A 20,285-nucleotide genomic window follows, 5' to 3' on the forward strand; every position below is an offset into this window, starting at 1 on the left:
CTCTGTTACGGACAGTGGCCAGCTCCTGCTGACAGGCACCTAGGCTCTTCCTGCATCTTGATACTGTAGAAAGTGCTAGAAGCAGCGTCCTTGTGCCAGCTCTGTGCATGTTTGTCAGCCTGTCTTTCAGGAAGTTTCCTGAAGTAGAATTCATTGGTCAGACAGTAGCACATCTGCTTTAGGCTTTGGTGGTGTCGTCACACTACCCTGTAACTGATGCCAGGCTTGTGCTCTGAGGGGCAGGAGCGTACAGGAGATCCCGCCTCTCGTTTCCATGAGGAACGTGAGATCTTTGTAACAACTGTTGTGGTCCAGGGAGGCGTTGATTTACATTCACTGCAGGGGGATCTGCATACCACACCTGGCCATATGTGATCCTGTCTAGACACATCTGACCCTATGTGGCCACACCTGACTCCACCTAGACATACCTGGGCACAGCTGACTCCTCCTGACACGTTTGACTCCACCTGGCCACCCCTGCCTGCACCTGGCCACCCCTGCCCCACCTGGCCACCCCTGCCTGCACCTGGCCACCCCTGCCCCACCTGGCCACCCCTGCCTGCACCTGGCCACTCCTGCCCCACCTGGCCACTCCTGCCCCACCTGGCCACCCCTGCCCCACCTGGACACACCTGCCCCCCCCCCCCAACCTGGACACACGTGACTCCAGCTGGTCTCATGTGACTGCACCTGTCCCACCTGGACACGCCTACCCGACCTGCACACCCTGACTCCAGCTGGTCTCACAGGACCGCACCTGCCCACAGTGTGCCAGAGTACTTGGGGATGGTCCTCCAGCCCTTGAGCTGCACTTGGAGGCCGTGAGCAGCTGGGGCATGTGCTGCGGGACTGACAGGAGCCTGGTGACTAATGGTGTCCAAGACCGGGTTGATGAAATACTGCTTTTGTTTTTACAGGACGGAAGAAGAGAAAAAAGAATGGATTCAGGTGAAGCTTTTAAAATTTTAAAGTAATCGACCAAATTCTTGGGCAGTGTGGCCATTTCACGGTGCAGCAAGGGATAGAGTGGCCCAGGCATTGCCCACCCATGTGTCCCCTCGCAGTGATGACGTGGCCCCCATTAAGTCCCTTCAGATGCCACAAGTCTTTCAATCGGCTCACGTGTTCGGCGCCATAGTGAACAAATAAACACGGAAGGCCTGGAGGTGGGCAGGTGGGCACGTGGATCTCTGCCGTCTGGTGGGTCCAAGGGGAGCCCACGGCCAGCCGGCACGAGCAGCAGGTCGCGTGGAATGGGGAGGTGGCCGGTGTTCTGGGGCAGCCAGAGCACACTTAGCTTGGATCAGCCACGGTGGGGACAAGGGGAACAGAGACTAAAGCCACGAGGGCAGAGGTCAGAGCAGGGGCTGAGGAAGGGAGCCCAGGTAGCGCTGACCCGGAAGGCCTGTGGCTTCCAGAATTCTTAGAGCAGAAATCGGGGCGAGGAGAGAAAAAGGAAATTCAAACAGAAACAAGGTGGGAATGCTCCTGTGGGAAAGGGATGTGCGTCTGCAGGTCCATACAGAATGTCCGGGAAGCGTCTGTGGCAGCCTAGACGCTGGCGGGCGGCGGGGGGTGGGGGCGGGGGGTGGCACCTGGCATGCAGGGTGGGCCTGGGACCTGTGGATGGGGAGTAGAGACTCGGTTGGCCATGGGTGACCTGTGTCGGGTCGTGGGTCAGAGGGACGCGCGTGGCCCTGGGATCCGTCCGTGAGGGCAGAGGTGTGCTGGCCCCTGCCCTCCCGGATGTGCTCGCTGAGGGCCCTGGTTCTCTGTGGTTTCATCTCAGGTCATTGAGGCCACCATTGAGAGGCACAGGCAGAACAGCCGGACCTTCAAGGCCTTCAGCGGCTCCTTCGGCCAGGATGAGGACCCCTCTCTCGCCCCAGAGTCCCCTGTGAGCACCAGCGCCCTGGAGGCACGGCAGGGACCCTGAGGGGTGGGCACTAGGCCTGATGCAAGAGGGCTGGCGCCCCGGGGAAGGACCAGGGGCCAGCGTATGGGTGACATGCACTCACTGCCTGTCCCTTACTGAGTACTGACACAGGGGCCATGGGGCTCAGCGAGGTGGGTCAGTGCTTAGCCGGGCAGGAAGGAAGAATGGGCCTGGGTGACGCTGTGCATGAGGAGCTCGCTTGTCCCCACACGCAGGAGGCAGGGCCCTGCCCAGGGCCAGGTGTGGGGCGTGTCAACCGCAGCCACCCCTTAGGGGCCACCTCCTGTGGGCACAGTCATGAGTGCCTTCAGAGGAGGGGTCCCTCCCTCCCACCCCCCAGCAGAGGCACCCTTGAAACCAAGGGAAGCCCGGCCCAGCCTGGCCCCACAGCCTCGTGTCCCCGTGTCCCCATCACCAGGCCCGGCTGGCCCTCGCACAGCCTCACTGGGTCTGCCTGTCAGACCCCTTAATATTTGCGTCATACCTGTCCTTTTTTTTCTGCTTCGTGAACACATTTTGAAAGAGAACTTTGCATCCGTCTCAGGCCCCCTTAAGCAGAGGCAGCCTGGACTCCGAACCCTCCCTGCGGCTACAGAGGGGCAGGAAGAGCCAGGCCCTCTCCCCTACCCTACACGGTGGGGCACAGACTCTGCAGGAGTGTCCCACGCTAGGCCCGGGAGGAGCGGTTCCCCAAAGTCCCAGCAAACACTGGGCCCCAGTAGACTCTTCCTGCCCCTGTGGTCAGGCAGAAGAGGTAGGGTTACGGCCACACTGGATGTCAGCGTAGGGCCGTGGAACCTGCACGCATGCCGACTGTCTTTGTCCCTTCCAGGTGGTGAGTGCCAGCTCTGAGGACCCTGCTGTGGCAGCCGGCGGTGGAGGGGGCACCATGGGGGTGAGTGATCCCTCCAGCTTCGGCAGGGGTGGAAAGTGGAGGGTGAGCTGGGACCAGGATGCCACCGCATTTGACCTGAGTCCCCTCAGTGACAGCCTCTGGCCCTGCTGGGAGAGGACTCGGGGGAGCCTGCTGGGACCCATGTGTCCATTGCCTGGGTTGGGTAGAGGTCACACAGCTGGGCTCTTTACCTCCTGTGAAAAGTGACTCAGGGCGGTGCCTGACCTTTAGGCCGCTGGGTCATCCAAAAGGGAAAGGTCAGCCCCCTGGCCCCAGGGCTCAGGAGGACAGGCAGGGGCGCTCTCAGGGAAGGCTCCTTGGAGGCGGTGTCTGACCCATGTCTTGGGCCTAGGAGGAGGGAGCGAGGTCCTCCCTGCAGGCCCAGGAAGACAGTGGTGCCCGAGACCCCCACTCCAAGCCTGCTCACCTTCTTGCCACCTGGGGCCAGGCAGGCAGGGAAGGAGCGAGGTAGCCTGTGTCCCTGTCCCCACCCACGGACAGGGACAGGCCTCCTCTCCTCTGGCTGGTTGGGGGGTTAGGTAGGAGGGTGAGTGTGTGTGCCTGGCACTTTGTGAGTGTGGTTGTTGACCACTGGCCGACCAGTCGTGAACCCTGATGACAGCTGTGACCCGAGACACCAGGGGAGTGTTGCACCTGTGTGCTGGAGGGGACACTCCTGGGCAGGCTGGTGGGGAAGGGCTGGAGGCCCACACTTGGGCTGGCTGCCCGAGGGTTTGCTCCTGAGTCCCCCACGTCACATTCTGCGACCCGCCAGCCTCTCCGCTCCTCTCCCACGCCCTCACCTTCCAGGCTCACGTCCCCCCTAGGTGCTGCCTTAAATTGCTATTGAGTCTCCCAAATTCAACGTTGAAGCCCAGAGCTTGCCCAGTGAGGCTGTGTGGCCCTTGTGGATTGGTCGTTGTTCTGGGCGGCCCCATTTTGGAGAGAGGCTTGGGAGGCAGGCCTGGCTTCTGGCTCCTTCCTTGAGTTAGGAAGAGGGCATCTGAAGAAACTTTGGGGAGATGGCAGTTGTCTCCTTGGCCACAGGGAGCAAGGTTCCTGTCATGGCCTGAATTTTTAGTAAGAATACATTAGTCCCCTCCTCCCATCGTGGCCCTTGCTGGGAGGGGCAGGTGCACCTCGACACTGCAGCCTCCTGCTGCTTAGGAGAGTGGAATCTGGGCCCCCAGCCTGTGTCCTCGGGTACCAGGCGCTGGGAAAACCTTGAGAAGCTCCTGGGCCCCCAGGGAAGGAGGGGGCATTTGGGGGTCATGAGGGGTGCAGGGGCCAGGTGACAGGAGGAACCCCCTTATTCAAGTGGTACATCTGCCTCATGGCGCTGGGGAACAGACGCAGTCCCCGGCAATTAGAGTAATTGAGTCAAGAAGCCTGAAAGGGGCATGGGCAGTGGGGAAGGGATGGTCTTGTCACCGCCCGTGAACTCCCTGAGGGACTTCCTGTGTCTGGCTTCACCCTCCTGACCCTCCCCTGGGCCTTTGCACCTGCTCGGGGCCCACGACATACGAACAGTGCAGCAGACTGGCAGCTCCATGCTTTTCTCACTGGTGCGTCCTATGAGCAGAGATGTTTCTGGACCTGGGGCAGCTCAGTGTGGGCAGAGCCCTGGCTGTACAGGGCCTGACTGAGACCTCCTCTGGGCACCTATACGGAAGGTGCTCAAAAATGAGTTTTCATTCTGACACCGAAAGACTGACCCTTGCTACAGACGTAAGCTTACTCTTAGCACATTTAGAGAGGATGGCTAAGCCCACGCGTGCTGTGCTGGTCTCATTTCCTGAGCCCTGGTGTCCTCAGACAGATGCTTCTGCAAGCCGCTTTTCCTAAGAGAAGCTAAACCCAAACCAGGAAGTTTCGCAAGTAGCTGAAGCCCTCAGTGTTCTGCAAGAGTCACGTGGCTCTTCACAGAGGCTTCCTGGGGCCCAGACGCATGGGGGGGACATGCAGAGCCCTCTAAGGGAGTTCCTTGCCAAGCAAGGCCCTGCCCCCACCACCACCACGACGTGGCGCTGCCCTTCCACCCCGAGCCCGACCTCTGGGCTCATGGGACAGAGCTGCCCACAGGGGGCAGAGGGGCCGGGCAGGGTCCGTGTCCACGCCCTGCAGGACCCTCGGACAGGTGTGAGGTTCTTTCAGGGGCTGCTTGTCACGGCCACCTGTTGGGGGCAAACGTTTGCCTGAACGTTTCTCCTGCTTCTATGCTGTGGGACGAAAAACACCCAGTGAATCAGACCCCAGCGCCCTGGGCAGAGACCCCCTCCCGCACCCACGTTGGCATGTGGGGTGCTTTGGGTGGAGCCTTGCGGGTGCCACAGTTCTGTACCTGCCTGAGGGCTTGGCCCAGGCCTTTCAGCTGTCGCGGCATCCAAACAGATGAGCACTGCTCTCATCCACTCGTCTGATAACCTGACCACAGAGGGAGCCTGGTGAGCCAAGGAGACCCAGTCCCCGGCCTTGCGGGTGGGTTCCTGACCCCTCAGTGTCAGTGTCAGTGTTGGGAGCTGCGCGGCCTGGGGCGAGCCGCATCAAGACCAGACCGAGGGTGCTGGCGTGGGGCTACAGAATGCTCCCCAGAGAAGGCTGCTCCCCTCAGCCCCAGCCCCCAGCCTCCAGCCTCCCTGTTGTGGAGCTGCCCTTGGTTCCGCTGACCTTCAGGTGGCGCCCAGGCGCTCCAGCCCCACAGCACTCGCCTCCAGCTCTTACGGGCCAGCCCTCTCCGGCCCTCCTCCTGCCCCAACCCCCTGGGACACCCTGGAAGCCCACTCGGACTCCCGGCTGTGATTTGTGGCTCTGGCTTTGGGCCAGCGCACACATCCAGCTGCCCTGCTGCTCTCTGCTGGCCACTTGTGCCTCGTAGGCCCTTGGTGGGTCACCCTGGGGGGGGGTGGAGGGCAGGGTGGGGGCTTCTGGGCCATGACCTGCCTCAAGGATGACCACATTCCCCTTTCCTCTCCCTGCCCTGTGCCCCCGACCCCAGACCCCGTCCCTCCCACATCTGGCCCTGAGCAGTCCTGAGATAGTCTCCAGGAAAGGAGCCCTGAGTGAGGTGGGGAGAAGTGGGAACATAGAAGGAGGGTTGGCAAAGTCAGTCAGGATCCACCTGCTATGATGGGGCTTAGGAGCCGTCGCTAACCCCACTGTGCAGATGGGGGACCCTGAGGCTCGGAGAGATGATTCGTTCATGGTCTCGTGGCTGATGAGGGGCAGTGCAGGGGCTGGGGGCTGTACAACTCCTACCCAGATGGGGAAACCAAGGCTCAGCCAAGTGGCCCTGCTGAGCCCCCACCGAAGCCTCATGCTGTGCTGTCTGCACAGTGTGCACCTGCTCACACCTGCCTCCTGCTGGTGAGAAAGCCTTTGCCTTGGGGGTGCTGGGGTCCTGGACACAACTGAAGTCGCGGTGACAAGGGGATGGGAGCCGAGCGCGCAGACCCCGCTGTCCGTGGTGCAGATGGAACCTGGTGGGGCCGGGAGGCTGGGAGGGGGCTGCTCACAGAGGCTGGTTTGCATTCTGCTTGTTTACTGGTTTCTTCCTCTTCTGTAAGATGTTTCTGGTGAACAACTGAGCAACTGCAGTCGGACTCGGGCTAGAAAGTTACCCTGGCCCCAAACAGCCAGTAGCAGCCCCCGGGCGTGCTTCCTGCAGCCTTGTCTCCGCTCACAAATAACCTTTCCGCTTGCCACCCTGCACGCGGGTCTTCTCCCTGAGCAGTGTCCGGGCAGCCTTCAGCAGTGCCCCCACTTGTCGTCTGACTGCACCTCTCACACAGGGGCCCCCTCCTTAGCGTTGGGCGACATCAGAGTTAGGAAGAAAAGTGGATACTTTCGACAACAAAATCCTCGTCTGCAATCACTAAAGCAGTAGAGTAAAATGAAAACCCCTGCCCTCGCCCTCCGGACCCGACGCAGCTTGTTTAGACGAAAAGCGCTTTATGGTGTTCGTGTGACTTGTCCCAAAACTGTGTAACCTCTGTGAACACAAACCACATTCGTTTCCTGACTTCCTGTTGATCCCCTGGCAACCCCTGGGCGGGAGGGCCAGACCGCTTGGTGGAGGCTTCGTGGAGGCGGAGAGGGTGCAGTTGCCGCCCACCTCCCTGGTGCCCAGGCGGGCCCTGTGTGCCCCTGAGCCTCAGGCCAGCGGCACGGGCGCCAGGCAACGCGGGCCACGCCGGGCAGACCCCCCGTCCCCACCTGCGTGGCTGGGCACCGTCTTCTCAGACCCAGCAGGTTGTCACTGGCCTCCACGCAGGCCGAGTCGATCCAAGCAGAGATCCAGACCCCTGACACCCTTCCTGTGGGCCACAGTGACCCCAGGGCAGCCTGGGGGTGGAGCTGGGCGGGAGCAGAGGCGACGTGCTCTGCTCTGTCTTCTGCGCCGCGAGCGTTTCACTGTGCGCGTGCGCTGCCCGCGTGCTCACCCAGCTGCCCCTGCGCCCTTGCCGCCCCCGTAGCCCGAGCCGAGGAGAGGGTCTGCTAAGACCAGGCGCGACAAGGAGAAGCAGGGCTGCAGGAGCTGCGGCGAGACCTTCAACTCCATCACCAAGAGGAAGCACCGGTGCAAGCTGTGCGGGGCGGTGAGTCTGAGCGGCGGCTGGGAGCAGCGTCCCCTCCCCGCCCGCGGAGCGGTGCCCTGGAGCAGGCAGGCGACGGCCCGGCCCGTCCCAAGTAGGGGCTCCCCTCCTTTCTCTGGTCCGCTCGCGGCTGGCCAGCGCTGTCGTGGCTGAAAAAGTGCCAGATTTGGAACCACAGAGCTCAGAGCTGGGTGTCCCGGGAGCTGGGGGATGAGGGTGACCTCATGCCCTGTGAGGAGGTGGAGGGGATGGGGTCGGGGGAGGCAGGTGCAGGGTGCAGGCGTGATGGGAGCTCCCTCCTGCCGCTTCGGTCCGGGTGCTCCAAGGGTGCTGACGGTTGGGTGGACCTGTGGAATGTGAGGCCACCTTCAACCGGCACCCTGACTGATCACCGTCTCCATTCCTCCTCGCAGAGCCCCCACGACCCTTTCTCTTGAGGGTGGGGTTTTGAGTTTAACATTGGAAGGGAAAGTTGTGCCTGGTGAAGTGTTCCTAGGTTAAGTCGTTAACATGGAATGTGTGTCAACAAGGGGTCTAAGCACAGAGCTGTCTTAGAACTGTTTTTTCCAGAACATACCAGCGGACTGTGCCTGGTCTGCTGTTCGCTGTCATGCCCTTGCATGAAACCTTGAGGCACTGGGGGAAGGAGAGGTAAATGGATGAGCCCTTAAGTGAACGGACAGGTGGATGATGGGTGGGTGAGTGGACAGAGGATGGATGGATGGACGGTGGGTGGGTGGGTGGATAGATGGATGAATGGATGGAGGGTGAGTGTGTGGGTGGATAGATGGGTGGATGGATGATGGGTGGATGGTAGGCAGATGGGTCGTCATCCATCCGTCCATTCACTTATTCAACCATTCATAGACATAGAAGTAGAAATCTAGTAGAAATCATGGAAATTGCTATGTCATAGGGTAACTTCATTTTCAAGTTTTTTGAGGCCCCGAATGTTTCTTTTCCACAGTACCCATACCGTTTTACATTCACGGCAACAATGCTGAAGGCATCAGTTCCTTCACATCCTTACCAACACTTACCTTCTGTGTTCTGAATAATAGCCATTCTGACTGATGTGAGGTGACATCTCATCATGGCTTTGATTTGCATTCCCCTGATGACAAGTGATGTTGAGCATCTTTCCATGTGCTTTGTGCCTCTTCCCAGTCTTCCTTCCGTGCACACACACCTCTTCCCAGTCTTCCACACAGACCCCTAGACCCTCCAGGTGAGGAGGCAAGTCCTGGATGCCCGGCAGGGGCCCGTACCAGGGTCCCTGTCCTCTGATGAGGCTCCTGCGGAGAAACCCTTCCCCTCTACATGCCGCATCTCTCCTGGCCCTTTGGCCCTTCCAGCCTCTTCCTGGACAGTCTTCTGTCTGGAAGGTGGGGTCACAGGTGCCCTCTCCCTTGCAGGTCATCTGTGGGAAGTGCTCCGAGTTCAAGGCTGAGAACGGCAGGCAGAGTCGAGTCTGCCGAGAGTGTTTCCTGACCCAGCAGGTAGCACCTGAGACCCCCAGCCCTGAGGCGGTGCCCGAGGACCCCAAGCACATCACAGAGGTGGGCGGGGCCAGTGAACGTCCTGGACAGGAGCCCCTGTCCCTGGCACGGTGTAGACTATGCTCCTAGAGCTGTTGGCTTCCCTTGGGCCGGGACAGAGGGTGTGTGTGTGTTCAGTGTGTGCTCGTGTGCACATGGTGTGTGCGTGTGCTCAGTGTGTGTGTTCCTGTGCACATGGTGTGTGTGTGTGTGTGTGTGTGTGTGTGTGTGTGTGTGTGTATGGTGTGTGCATTCAGCTGAAACACAGCCCTTCCCCGTGAGCCACACCCTGGTTCCTGCTGTTCTGTTCTTCCCTACTCTGTCTTTATTTCTCTCCTGGACCCACTGGTGGCCTCACTCTCCTAGGGGGTCCAGCCTGCTAGCAAGAGGCCTTGTGGTGACCTGGAGTGGGTCAGGCCAGCCCGGGACCTTCTCCAGTCTGCTCCCAGAAGGCCAGGCCTGGCGCTTTTACCCCCACCCCCGCCCATAAGGCTGCCACCTGCAGGGAGGCTGCGCCTGACCCATCCTTTGTGTCTCCAGAAGGCGGCGGCTGTGGACGCCCAGCCCAGCCTGCTGTGTGGTCACCTGCGGGTGTCAGACAGCGGTGACGCTTGGAGCGAGGTGTGGGCTACCATCCCCGCGTCGGAGCCCCTGGAGCTGGTGCTGCACCTGCAGGGAGGCAGCCAGGTGTGTGCCCGCCCCCCCTGCCCCTGGGGTTGTGCTGGGGGGCGTGTCCCGGTTCCCACAGCCCAGAGGGGCCTGGGCCACACTGCCCGGGACCAACCCCGCTCGGACTTGTGTGATCTGGGGCCTCTGTTTCCCCGGCTGCTCTGAGTCACCCCTCTGCTGCCCGCCGGTGGGAAGGAGTGGTCAGCGGTGCCCGGTCCACAGAGGCCCAGGTGCCAACCCACCTCTCCTTTGCTGCAGGCTGGCCGGCCGCCACGCACCATCCCCCTCTCGGGCTGCACAGTGAGCGTGCCGGACCCCACGGAGACTCTGGACACCGGGCATGTGTGGCGGCTACAGCAGGCCCAGCAGGCCCTGTACCTGAGCACCCCGTCGGCAGAGCAGCAGCAGCGGTGGCTGGAGGCCCTGAGCGCAGCTGCCCGTGGAGACCCGGCTCGGGCCTTCCCAGGGGCCCCGTGAGCTGAGCCTCCGCCAGGTGTCCCCGCTCCGCAGCCACCACGGTGGGGCCTGTTGTCACCTGGGAGGTGGCGTCGGAGGCCGCGTGCAGGTGCAAAGGGCTCGGACCGCTGGGGGTGGACAGGTCACGGGGCGCTTGACCCTGAAGGGACCTCTCAGAAGTGGAGGAAACAGGCGCAGAGGGGGCAGCTGCCCACCCAGCATGTCTCCGCAAAGAGCCTGGTTCTGCCCTCGGCCCCAGCTGTGTGGCCTGGAGTGAGGGTGCTGGCAGACTGTCTGGTGTGGGGCACCAGCTCTGGAAGGCAGAAGGAGCGACTTGGGGGTACCCGGGGCCTGGTGGAGGTCTGTAGTCCTGCCTTCCCTCTCTGCTGCCCACCCCCCCCCCCCCGCCCCATCCACACCGTCTGTACCCGTGAGCTGAACTGTGACCGGTGGTGGACTCCACCCCTCCTCCACCCTGTCCGGGCCCCGAGGCCCACCTCCCCATTCGGACTGGCTGGTGGTCAGCCTGGGCCATCCCTGCGGGACCTCCCTGAGAAAGTCAGCAGAGGCCAGCAGAGGCCTGAGTTGTGTGCGCGGCCAGCGGCAGTACCTGCTTGTCTGCAGAAATAAATGCTGGCAGCCAGCAGGTGGGCACAGCCTCAGGGCAGGGGCGCCAGGTGGGGAAAGAGGGTGACAGCACAGCTAGGCCTGGGGGGTATGGGGCCCACCCTGTGGCGCAGTGTAGGGCCTGGGGCCCAGCCGGCCCCTCCCCCTGGTCCCACCTGGTCCCCCTCCCCCCACACCCATGACTTCTGCTCTCTGTGTGGTGACTGAGCACCTACTCTGTCCGCAGGACCTACTGGGCCCTTCTCTCCAGGATGTGCCCACTTGACAGCTAAGGAAACCGAGTCCTATCACCCCAGACCCAGGGGGTGGCCAGAAGTGACCCACTGGGAATAGCAGCATTCCGTGGGATGGGAGGAAACTAGCCCCCCCCCCACCACTGCAGGTGCCCAAGGAGGGGTCCTCACAGCTGCCCCCCATGAGTTCTCTGAGCCGGGGCAGACCCGGGCCCTCTCCTCCTGCCCACCAGCCTGGAGTCCCCACATGCAGGTTTCCACAGTGATCCCAGTGGGGGGCCCTTTCCTCACTGGGCAACCTTGAGGGTCCGCTGGGAGTTATGTTCCACAGCAGTCCATCAGAGAGCCCCGGGGCCCGTGGATTTTGGACGAGACACTGGGAAGGACTCCAGCAGCCACAAGACACGGTGCCTCGGGGTTTGGGAGGAACAGAATCCGGAGCGGAGGACACCCCAGGGCGGGTGTTACAGGAAGAGCGTTCAAGCCTAGGGCAGGGCCACGAGGGGCCAGCAGGTCACAGGTGGGGAGCAGAGCAGGCTGGAGGCCCCAGGGCCTGGTCTCCCCCAGGTGTCCCTTGGTGTTGCTCTGAGAGGTGGGGGCCACGGGGCGGGCCTGGGAGCGTGACTAGATCTGTCTGGCAGCAGCAGGGTTGTGGGGGCGCAGGTAGAGACAGGGCCCCGGGTCCCCAGTGGGTCTCCAGGAAGACCCCTGTGATGGGCAAGTTGGAGGCTGCAGCTCCCGGCGTTTAAAGAGATGAAACGCCAGTGTTCTTGTGAAACATCCTGATAAAAGTTAGCAACTACCACAGTCTGAAGTCACAGGTGGGTGGTGGTGAGCAGCCCCAGGAGGCAGGTCTGTCCCCAGGCGCCCCTCCTGCCCTGAAGCCCAGGGCCTGGGCACACTCTCCTGCCCACCCACGGAGGGTCCTGAGGAATGCCAGACGGTACGGGACATGGTCTCAGTCCCTGCCTGCCTAGCCTGATGCCACGCCTAGGGGCTGTGGTTGGAGCAAGGGGGTCTACCTGAGCGGGTGTCCACAGGAGGAAGGGTAGCTAGCAGTCGGAGCCCAGGCTCCCATCGTGGGTGCCAGGGCCCACTGACCACCCCACCGTGGGAACATGTGTCCTCACTAGGCCCAGAGGGGGAAATACACTTGCCTGAGGTCACACAGTGAGGTAGGGACTGGGCTGGGTGTCGTCCACCTGTTCGTGCCGGGCATTGCTCGCATGCCTCCTCTGTGCCACCACTGGATTTCTGGGACTGGGGGGTCAGACGACACCCTGCAGCCTCTGGCCCTTCCACACGTCCAGCCTCATTTTCTCCTGTTCCCCACACCCAGGTGCCCCCGGCTCCGCCCCTGGACCTTTATTAGAACGTACCCGCCTCCTTCCCACCTCCCTGTCGGCCCTTTTGAGACCGTGCTGGATGTACCTGTGCCCGGTCTCTACTTTTTGCTTGGATACTTGCCCTTTTTAATTGTAGACATTTTTTTTTTATTTTTATTTTTTCAACGTTTTTATTTATTTTTGGGACAGAGAGAGACAGAGCATGAACGGGGGAGGGGCAGAGAGAGAGGGAGACACAGAATCGGAAACAGGCTCCAGGCTCCGAGCCATCAGCCCAGAGCCCGACGCGGGGCTCGAACTCACGGACCGCGAGATCGTGACCTGGCTGAAGTCGGACGCTTAACCGACTGCGCCACCCAGGCGCCCCAAGATACTTGCCCTTTTTAACCTGTCTCTCCATCCAGCACGGAAGCTCCCGGGGCAGCACGGTACACCCACAACGGTGCCTGCCTCCTGGCAGGTGCTCAGTTGGTATCTACCAACAGGTTGGTGAAGGCTTGGGGATGCTGTTCTTTCCGCGTGGCCCCTGAACACCTTGGGCCTGGGATCTTTGTTTTGCGGAGGAAACTGAGGCTTAGAGAGACCCAGTGGCTGCCTCCCCCATGGTCTCCGGGACTCAGGGACACAGCCAGCTTATCCTTGGGCGTCTGGTCCCATTGCAGAGATTGGCACGATGAGACCTGAGGGACCAGCGTGCCCCAGAACACTGGCAGAGGGGCATTTGGGTCCACTTGCAGCTATGCCTGTCCCCCAGGGGGACACTGAGGTGGCAGGATCAGCCCCTGAAGCCCCAGCTCATGCCAGACCCCACAGCTGAGGCCTTGAGGTGCTCTAGCTGTGGCTCCCACACCTCCTGGGGCCTGACGGTCCTGGCACCAGGCATCCAGGGAGAGGGCGGGCTCGGCTCCCCCAGAGCTGCTTGCATGCATCTGCAGGTGAGCCTCTTCGGATCCTTCCAGGAGGCCCAGCTGGGAACCGAGGCTGCCACGGACCCCCACGCCTGTTCCTTACAGGCACCCCCCCACACACACAGGGCTCCCGGTGGGCAGGGTCAGCTGGTGGTCCCCTCCGATCTCTGACACGGGGAGAAAAGGGTCATGAAGCCTCCCAGCACAGCACCTGAGTCCTTCACACCCTCCCCCCTGGGACTCTACCCCCTCTGCATCCTGGTTCCCACCCAGCCACCTAGTACACCCAGGAAGGAGGTCTGTGTGCCCCAGGTGCATGTCCATGTGGGCAGTGCTCGAGAGGCGTTCGGTCCAGGTGTATCCACCTGTCAGCACTCTCTCTTTCTCCAGATGATGCAGCTATGATCCCTAGGGGGCTCCAAGTGGTCCCCAGGGGAGTCTCAAGGGTGCCAGGGGGCTCCAGGCTGTCCTGGCAGGTCTCCGGGTGGTCCCTGAGGGGTTCTGGTGTTCTGAACACCTGCTGTGAGGAGAGGCACGGCTGCTCCCTGACCAAACACCCTCGCACCCACCAGGGCTCCACTTTATGAGGGAGAGAACTGAGAGCCCAAAACGGTGAGCGGGGTCAGGGCAGGTTGTGGGGAGGAGCCAGGCGCCCACCCCACATTCTGCACCTTCCATCCTGGAAAAATGGCCGCCTCCGCCCTGCTGGCTCCCAGGACTGCCAGGCTAGGCCTGGCCCCGCCGGCTCTGTGGACTAATGGGTGTGGTGCCCGCTTACGGGTGCGCAGAGCGGACGGAGGCGCTGAACCCAGGAAAGCGCAGCCCCCCAGCCTACTCGTGGGAAGCCTTGTGTGCAGCACTCCTGGTTGGTCCCAGGGGGCCCAGCCTTGGGCGTGAGGGGGCCAGAGGGCCCTCCTGGAACAGGAAGGAAGGGCCTCCGGGGGCCCAAACCAGGCCTGGGGAACAGAGCCATCTCCAGCCTCACCTGAAGCTGCTGTGGGAGAATGAAGCGTGTGCCCTAAGGTTTCCTGCTCTCTGCTGCCTGCCTTACCCCACAGCCACCGTCTGTAGGGACCGGCCTGCGGCCGCCAAGATGTCCCCCGCCAGAATCCACACCGGCAGTACCTCTGAGGGGGACAAAGTTGTCCCCCTTCCTGCCAAGGCCGCTCTGCCTGCTGTGACACATGTCCCCCTCCCTGACAGGCCCCCCCCTCCCTGTGCCTTATCAAAACCTAGGCAAGCAAGTAATGCCCCCGAAACACAAGGTCTGCCCCCAAAGGGGCCCCAGAAAACTGACAACTGAGCAGCCCATCCAGGGTCATCCCCAGAGCAGGAAGTGTGTGCGGCCCTCGGCCCAGAACCTACAGCAGCCTCTTCTGTGTCCTCCCAAAACCTGGACCAAGGGGCCACCGCCCTCTCCCGCACACAGGGGTACGCTACGGCTCAGCACGGGGAGGTCCCCAGGAGATCAGAGCAGGGGCTGTGTCAGGTTTCTCTCAGTAGCAGATCCTGTTATGTGGATTGAATGCAAGGAGTTTATTGAGGAGGCCACCTAGAAAGAGCTGTGTGGGTGGAGAATGAGATGGAGAAGGGCAGAGAGCCAACACAGGTGTCTCGGGTTGAATGGTGTCCGTTACCTCCAAATTCTCGTCCATCCGGAACCTCAAAAAGGTGACATTATTTGCAATAAGGTCTTTGCAGATGTTGCTGGTTAAGCATAGAGCAGGGCCCCAAACCCAGTAAGTGCTTATCAGAAGAGGAGAGGACATTCCGGAAGGCCCCCCACGCTCCCAGGGGGAGTGTGGCCTTGCCCTCACCCTAACCCCAGACTCCCTGCCTCCAGAACCAAGAGAGAGTAAATTTCTGCTGTTTTAATCCCTTAATTTCTGTCGTTGCCAACTTTGTGGCCATTTGCACGGCAGCTCCAACAAACGGGTTCCGTGCAATACGGGACGGGCTGTGTGACTAACACCCCAAACTGAGTGGCTGTGGAGTTGCGGACGGGAGGAGTGTGGGGCGTGCTCCCACTAGAAACGCGGGCGATGAGGGCACCCCCGGTGAGAGCTGAGACAGGACGGAGGGGAGGCCACCCTTGCCTCAGGTGGAAAGTAGAGCTGGATGTTAGCTGAGGACAAATCGGGGAGGGGCCCTTGGGCAGAAGGGAACCTGCTGGGGTGTTGACTCAGGAAATGCCCTGTTCAGAGACTGTGGTCTGAAGAGACCCGAGGTGCTGCTGGAGAGATCGGGGCTGCTACCCCCCGAGTCTGGCAAAGGGGCAGAGCTGGGATCACCAGGCGAGGCCTGTGGGGCCCCTTGTCTGGCGGCGTGAACCCCTGTGCGGCGCCCAGGCTTGTGAGGACAAAGCATCAGGCCCTGAAGTCTCTGCGGCTCACGCTGCTGGGCTTCCGACTGGCGGTTCGGGTAATTTTGGAGGCCGTCTGATACCCGGCCTGGGGTGACTAGGGCAAGTGGACAGGGCCAGGGGGCAAGGAGGTGGCTGTGGCTCTGCACGGGCTGGCCTGCAGGTGAAGGCAGCCCCGGGGGCATCCTTTACCATCTCCAAGCACTGGTGGGGGGGGGCGCCCCCAGGGTCAGCACGCCTGGCAAAGCCTCAGATCACAGAAAATGAAAGGCCCTCGGGAGGAGCCTTGGGGAGCCTCGGGCCCCGAGGGGCTTGGCTGGGAAGCCACGGGGCGGAGGGGGGGTGCACAGGCAGCCCCTGCCACAGACAACCTGCCCGAAGCACCACAGCAGCGCCAGGGTCTGAGCTCAAGGTCGCTGATGGTCTGGGCCAGAGCTCCACCTGGTGAGTGGAGAGAAAGAACAGAAGGGGAGTTTGCCCGAGGTGCCACCAGCACTACCCACCCGAAGCAGCTCTCGTCCGTGGACTCTGCTGGTGACGGCTGCCCTGTGCCTGGCAGAGATGAACCACGTGTGGTCCCTGCACTCCGGGTGGAATCTGTCTGCTCGTGGCCTCCTCAGCCCAGCCCAGCCAGGGCAGTAGGGAGGCCTTCTTGCAGGAGGTGGTGCTGAGGCTGAGATGGAAACACCAGCAGAGCCACAGGGCTGGATGAGATGACAGAAGGCTTCGCTCCCAGGCCCTGTGGACCCGGGAGATCAGGGACACGGCAGCCAGAGCGGCTCCAGGCGGCACTCCATGACCGGCTAAGAGGACACAGAGGCAAGAGGGCTGAGCAGGCACCATGCAGCCTAATCACCCCTTTGAGGCTGGCTTGCAGAGGGGAGGTGATGGCCACCCCCTGTAGGACCTGGGAGTCTCCAGCCTCTGAAGACTGCAGCAGCACGCTTCCCACAAAGGATTGCTGTGCTCAGTTGAGCGTGTTGTCCACTGTGCAAAGGCCCCGCTGAGCATGTAGCCACACTGAAATCCAGCCTGTGCTCACCATCAGGGCCTTGGCCCTCACCGACTGGGTTAGCCTCAGTGTCTCCCCTGGCCTCTGTGAGCCTCACAGAGGAGCTGGGAACGAGGTGGTCTCCAAGGGTCTCAGGAGCATGGTGGTGCAGGGGACAAGGGAGAAAAGAGAGCAGCAAAACCCGGATGGCCGTGAGCATGGAACCACCCAGGCTGAGAGGGGCCACTGTCAGGAATGCAGTCAAGAGATGCCCTCATCTCTGGTCGTGGGCTGTGCCCACATGCCCTCAGCCGGCCTCGCTCCAGGTGGCTAGATGGACAAAGTACACATTCCTCTGAACAGTCTAGAAAATACAGATGAACATCTGGACGATGTGACCCGCGTCCCCTCCAGCGCTAACGCCCAGTCCTCCGGAGCCCTGGGTCGGCTGGTGCGTGTCTGTGTCCCTCGGAACTCAGCGGGGTCGCACCCACATTTGGGGTCTGAATCTGATCCTACTCTGTGATTTGGGGACAGCTGCTGGTGTGCCTGGCGGATACGCAAGGAGCGTTTGGGACAAGCTGGCCCAGTGCCCGGGCCCCCACGTGGCTCTCAAACTTGCTGAGGACCGTACCACTGAGAGGTGAGGTCTGTCTCGCTCCTTGAACCCGAGCTCCACGGCCGCTTGATGGACAGAACAGAACACAAGCGAGTTCCAGGCCACACTTACAGAAAGGGGCAACTCCCACTCCCCGTGTCCTGGGACACGTGCTCCCGGGAGCCAGCACCATGCCGCGTGGAAGCCCCAGCAGCCCCCGGTGAGCCCTCTGCAGCCGGGCCTGGATGCAGATGCATGAGCAGAAATGACCGTCGTGAGCATTGCCACTGCCGTGCAGCGGCACGTCCCTGGAGCCCTGGAGCCCTGGAGCCCTGGAGCCCCGGCAGTGGTCAGGCCCGTGGCACGCCTCTGCCTCACTGCAGCAGGTGGCCCAGGGACAAGCGAGCACGTGGTCCAGCGCGTCCCTGGGAAGCAGTGTTTGGGACGCTGGGAGGGTGGCCCCCCTGCCCGGGGACCCAGAGCCCCAAGGGCTTTCAGAACTCGTCCCCATGGCCCCCGGGCCAACGCTGGGGTTCTGTCTCTTGTAGCCGCCCGGGGCAGCCGCTTAGCAAAATGCGTCAGTCACAGTCTTGAGCCTCGGTTTCTCACCCATGAAATGAAGACAGCACAGTGCTCAAGGTGGTTCCTGGCAAGCGTGGTCATCAGCACAGAGAGTGCTGGGGCAGGGGCAGGTGTGCAGCCTGGCCCTCCCCACCCCGCCCTCTGGCACACTTCTCCAGCGATGGCATGAGCCCCTCCTACCAGCCGTGACGGTGGGCCGCATGCGCTGCACGTCTAGCGCGCCCATTCTACAGGTGGGAAAACAGAGGCACGGAGAGCCGGACAGTCAGGCCCCAGCGTCTGGGCCTTGGAGCAGAAGTCCGGGATGAGCTGTGTCACTAGAGGAGACCCCTCCCCCGCCGGCTGTGTCCCCATCTGTGAAATGAGAGCCCTCTCAGCCCCTGCCAGGGTCCGGGGCTCTCTGATCTATCCATTCGGATGGCCTTAGCCAGCCTCCCCGGCTGTGTAGGGGGCCCCAGCAGTGCCTCCCCAGGCCGTGAACCGGGCCCCAAGCCTGGGCCTCTGAGGTGCCTACCAGAGAGAGAGCTCTGAGCGTCCACAGGCACAGCTTGGGGGAGGTGGGAGCCAGACTGGAGCCCAGAGAGGGGCGGGGCTCGTCCAAGGCCAACCACAGTGTGACAAGGGGGACTGACGGGGGCCACTGGGCACTGGGCCTGCGGAGCATGAGGGGCAGGCTCTCACACTTCTCTGGTGACCGGGGACTCCCTGGGCAGGTGCAGGCTTCAGAGAAGCTTAGCCAGCTCATGAGCACTAAGCCCCGGGATCGCCCTTGACCCTCCCGTGCACTTGCTACAGCTTGGCTCGCCTGAACCCTGCTCGAGGACGAGCCCCCGCCCCCCGCAGGCCCCACACCCTCTCATTCTGGTGAGTGGCCTTGGATGGGACAGTCCCCTTCTCCGTGCCTCAGTCTCCCCTTGTGCAAATGAGGGAGTATCACGCGTCTTTTCACAGCGGAGCCCCGACTGTCCTGTGAATGTGTGCAATCACTTACGGGGACCCCACCCTTAAAGGTTTCACTAGCTTCCTGTTTTCTGACTAGACAACGGCTTCATGCTTGTTGTAGAAACTCCAGCACAAAGAAGCCGCAAGAGGCAAGAAACGGTTGCCCAGCGGTGGGGGCGGAGGAGCCGCGGGGTCAGCCCCGCAGGCTGTGTCCCTCCTGTGAGGGCTGTCCTGCAGGAGGGGCTGCTGGGATCTAGTCGGTGAACCCACCACCTGCTCTCGCCCTCCAGGGAAGCATGTGGCCCCGAGGCCTGTGTCCCCGCAGGAGCCCCCCACGCCGCCGTCACTGTCACTGTAAACCTGTAGGCAGCAGCTGGGTGTCGCCTGGGGTGACTCCCCCACCCCCCTCCCGAAGGCCCAGGCAAGCTGGCTTGCGAGGCGGCTGGCCAGGGACGACAGCCCAGCAGTCAGAGCTGGGGCCTGACAGGGAGCAGAGTCTCGCCTTCTTGCGGGGCAGCTGAACGGCCAGTGTGCGCACGGGCACCAAATGGCCTGACAGAAAACATTTGGGGGAAATTCAGCCCAAACATTCAGCTCATTGGAGCTACAACCTCAGGTTACTTTTTTGAAAATTGCTTTTGGGGTGCCTGGGTGGCACAGTCGGTTAAGCGTCCGACTTCAGCCAGGTCACGATCTCGCTGTCCGGGAGTTTGAGCCCCGCGTCAGGCTCTGGGCTGATGGCTCGGAGCCTGGAGCCTGTTTCCGATTCTGTGTCTCCCTCTCTCTCTGCCCCTCCCCCGTTCAAGCTCTGTCTCTCTCTGTCTCAAAAATAAATAAACGTTGAAAAGAAAAGAAATTAAAAAAAAAAAAAAGAAAATTGCTTTTAATTTAAAAAAAAAAAAGGCAAAGCCCATTGAGGCCACACTGCTTCCCTCTTAACCATCTTTCGATAGAACTTTCTGGAGTTGGTCCACGGTAAAAGATTTTTAGGATGAATATCTCACGTTTCTATCAACTAGAAACAAACAAACAAAAATCAATAATATTTAAAGAAGGGACGCCTGGCTGGCTCAGTCTGAAAAGCATGTGACTCTTGATCTCGGGGTCATGAGTTTGAGCCCCACACTGGGTATAGGTTTTACTTAAATAAATTAAAAAAATATATATATATATATGTATATATATATGTGTGTGTGTGTGTGTGTATATATATATATATATATATATATATATATGAGCACCTGGGTGGCTCAGTCGTTTAAGCATCTGAATTTTGATTTTGGCTCAGGTCTTAATCTCACAGTTTGTGGTTTCAAGCCCCTCATCGGCCTCTGCCCTGACAGCATGGAGCCTGCTTGGGATTCTCTCTTTCTCTCTCTCTCTCACTCTGCCCGTCCCCCGCTCTCTCTCAAAATAAATAAATAAATAATAAATGTTAAAAAGAAAATATTTGTTAAAATTTCTTTTTTTACATTTTATTTATTTTTGATAGAGACAGAGTGCGAGTGGGGGAGGGGCAGAGAGAGAGGGAGACACAGAATCCGAAGCAGGCTCCAGGCTCCGAGCTGTCAGCACAGAGCCCGACGCGGGGCTCGAACTCACAAACT

General features: G+C 61.1%; 1 protein-coding gene across 3 annotated transcripts in view; it reads left to right on the plus strand.

Annotated features, from left to right (window-relative positions):
* FGD3 (FYVE, RhoGEF and PH domain containing 3) overlaps positions 1-11,756 on the plus strand; it is a 51,669-nt gene extending 39,913 nt beyond the window's left edge. For 2 of the 3 annotated variants that reach the window (XM_030293287.1, XM_030293286.1), the window contains exons 12-18: positions 921-951; positions 1,793-1,900; positions 2,772-2,834; positions 7,307-7,429; positions 8,842-8,985; positions 9,505-9,651; positions 9,892-11,756. In XM_030293287.1, the coding sequence (XP_030149147.1) occupies positions 921-951; positions 1,793-1,900; positions 2,772-2,834; positions 7,307-7,429; positions 8,842-8,985; positions 9,505-9,651; positions 9,892-10,110 (835 nt within the window). In that variant the 3' untranslated portion in view covers positions 10,111-11,756. The remainder of the gene's footprint in view (positions 1-920; positions 952-1,792; positions 1,901-2,771; positions 2,835-7,306; positions 7,430-8,841; positions 8,986-9,504; positions 9,652-9,891) is intronic. The other variant, XM_030293288.1, reaches the window with a different exon arrangement.
* Positions 11,757-20,285: the final 8,529 nt, after the last annotated feature.

This window comes from Lynx canadensis, chromosome D4, assembly GCF_007474595.2.
Source record: "Lynx canadensis isolate LIC74 chromosome D4, mLynCan4.pri.v2, whole genome shotgun sequence".
NCBI classification, from domain to species: Eukaryota; Metazoa; Chordata; class Mammalia; order Carnivora; family Felidae; genus Lynx; species Lynx canadensis.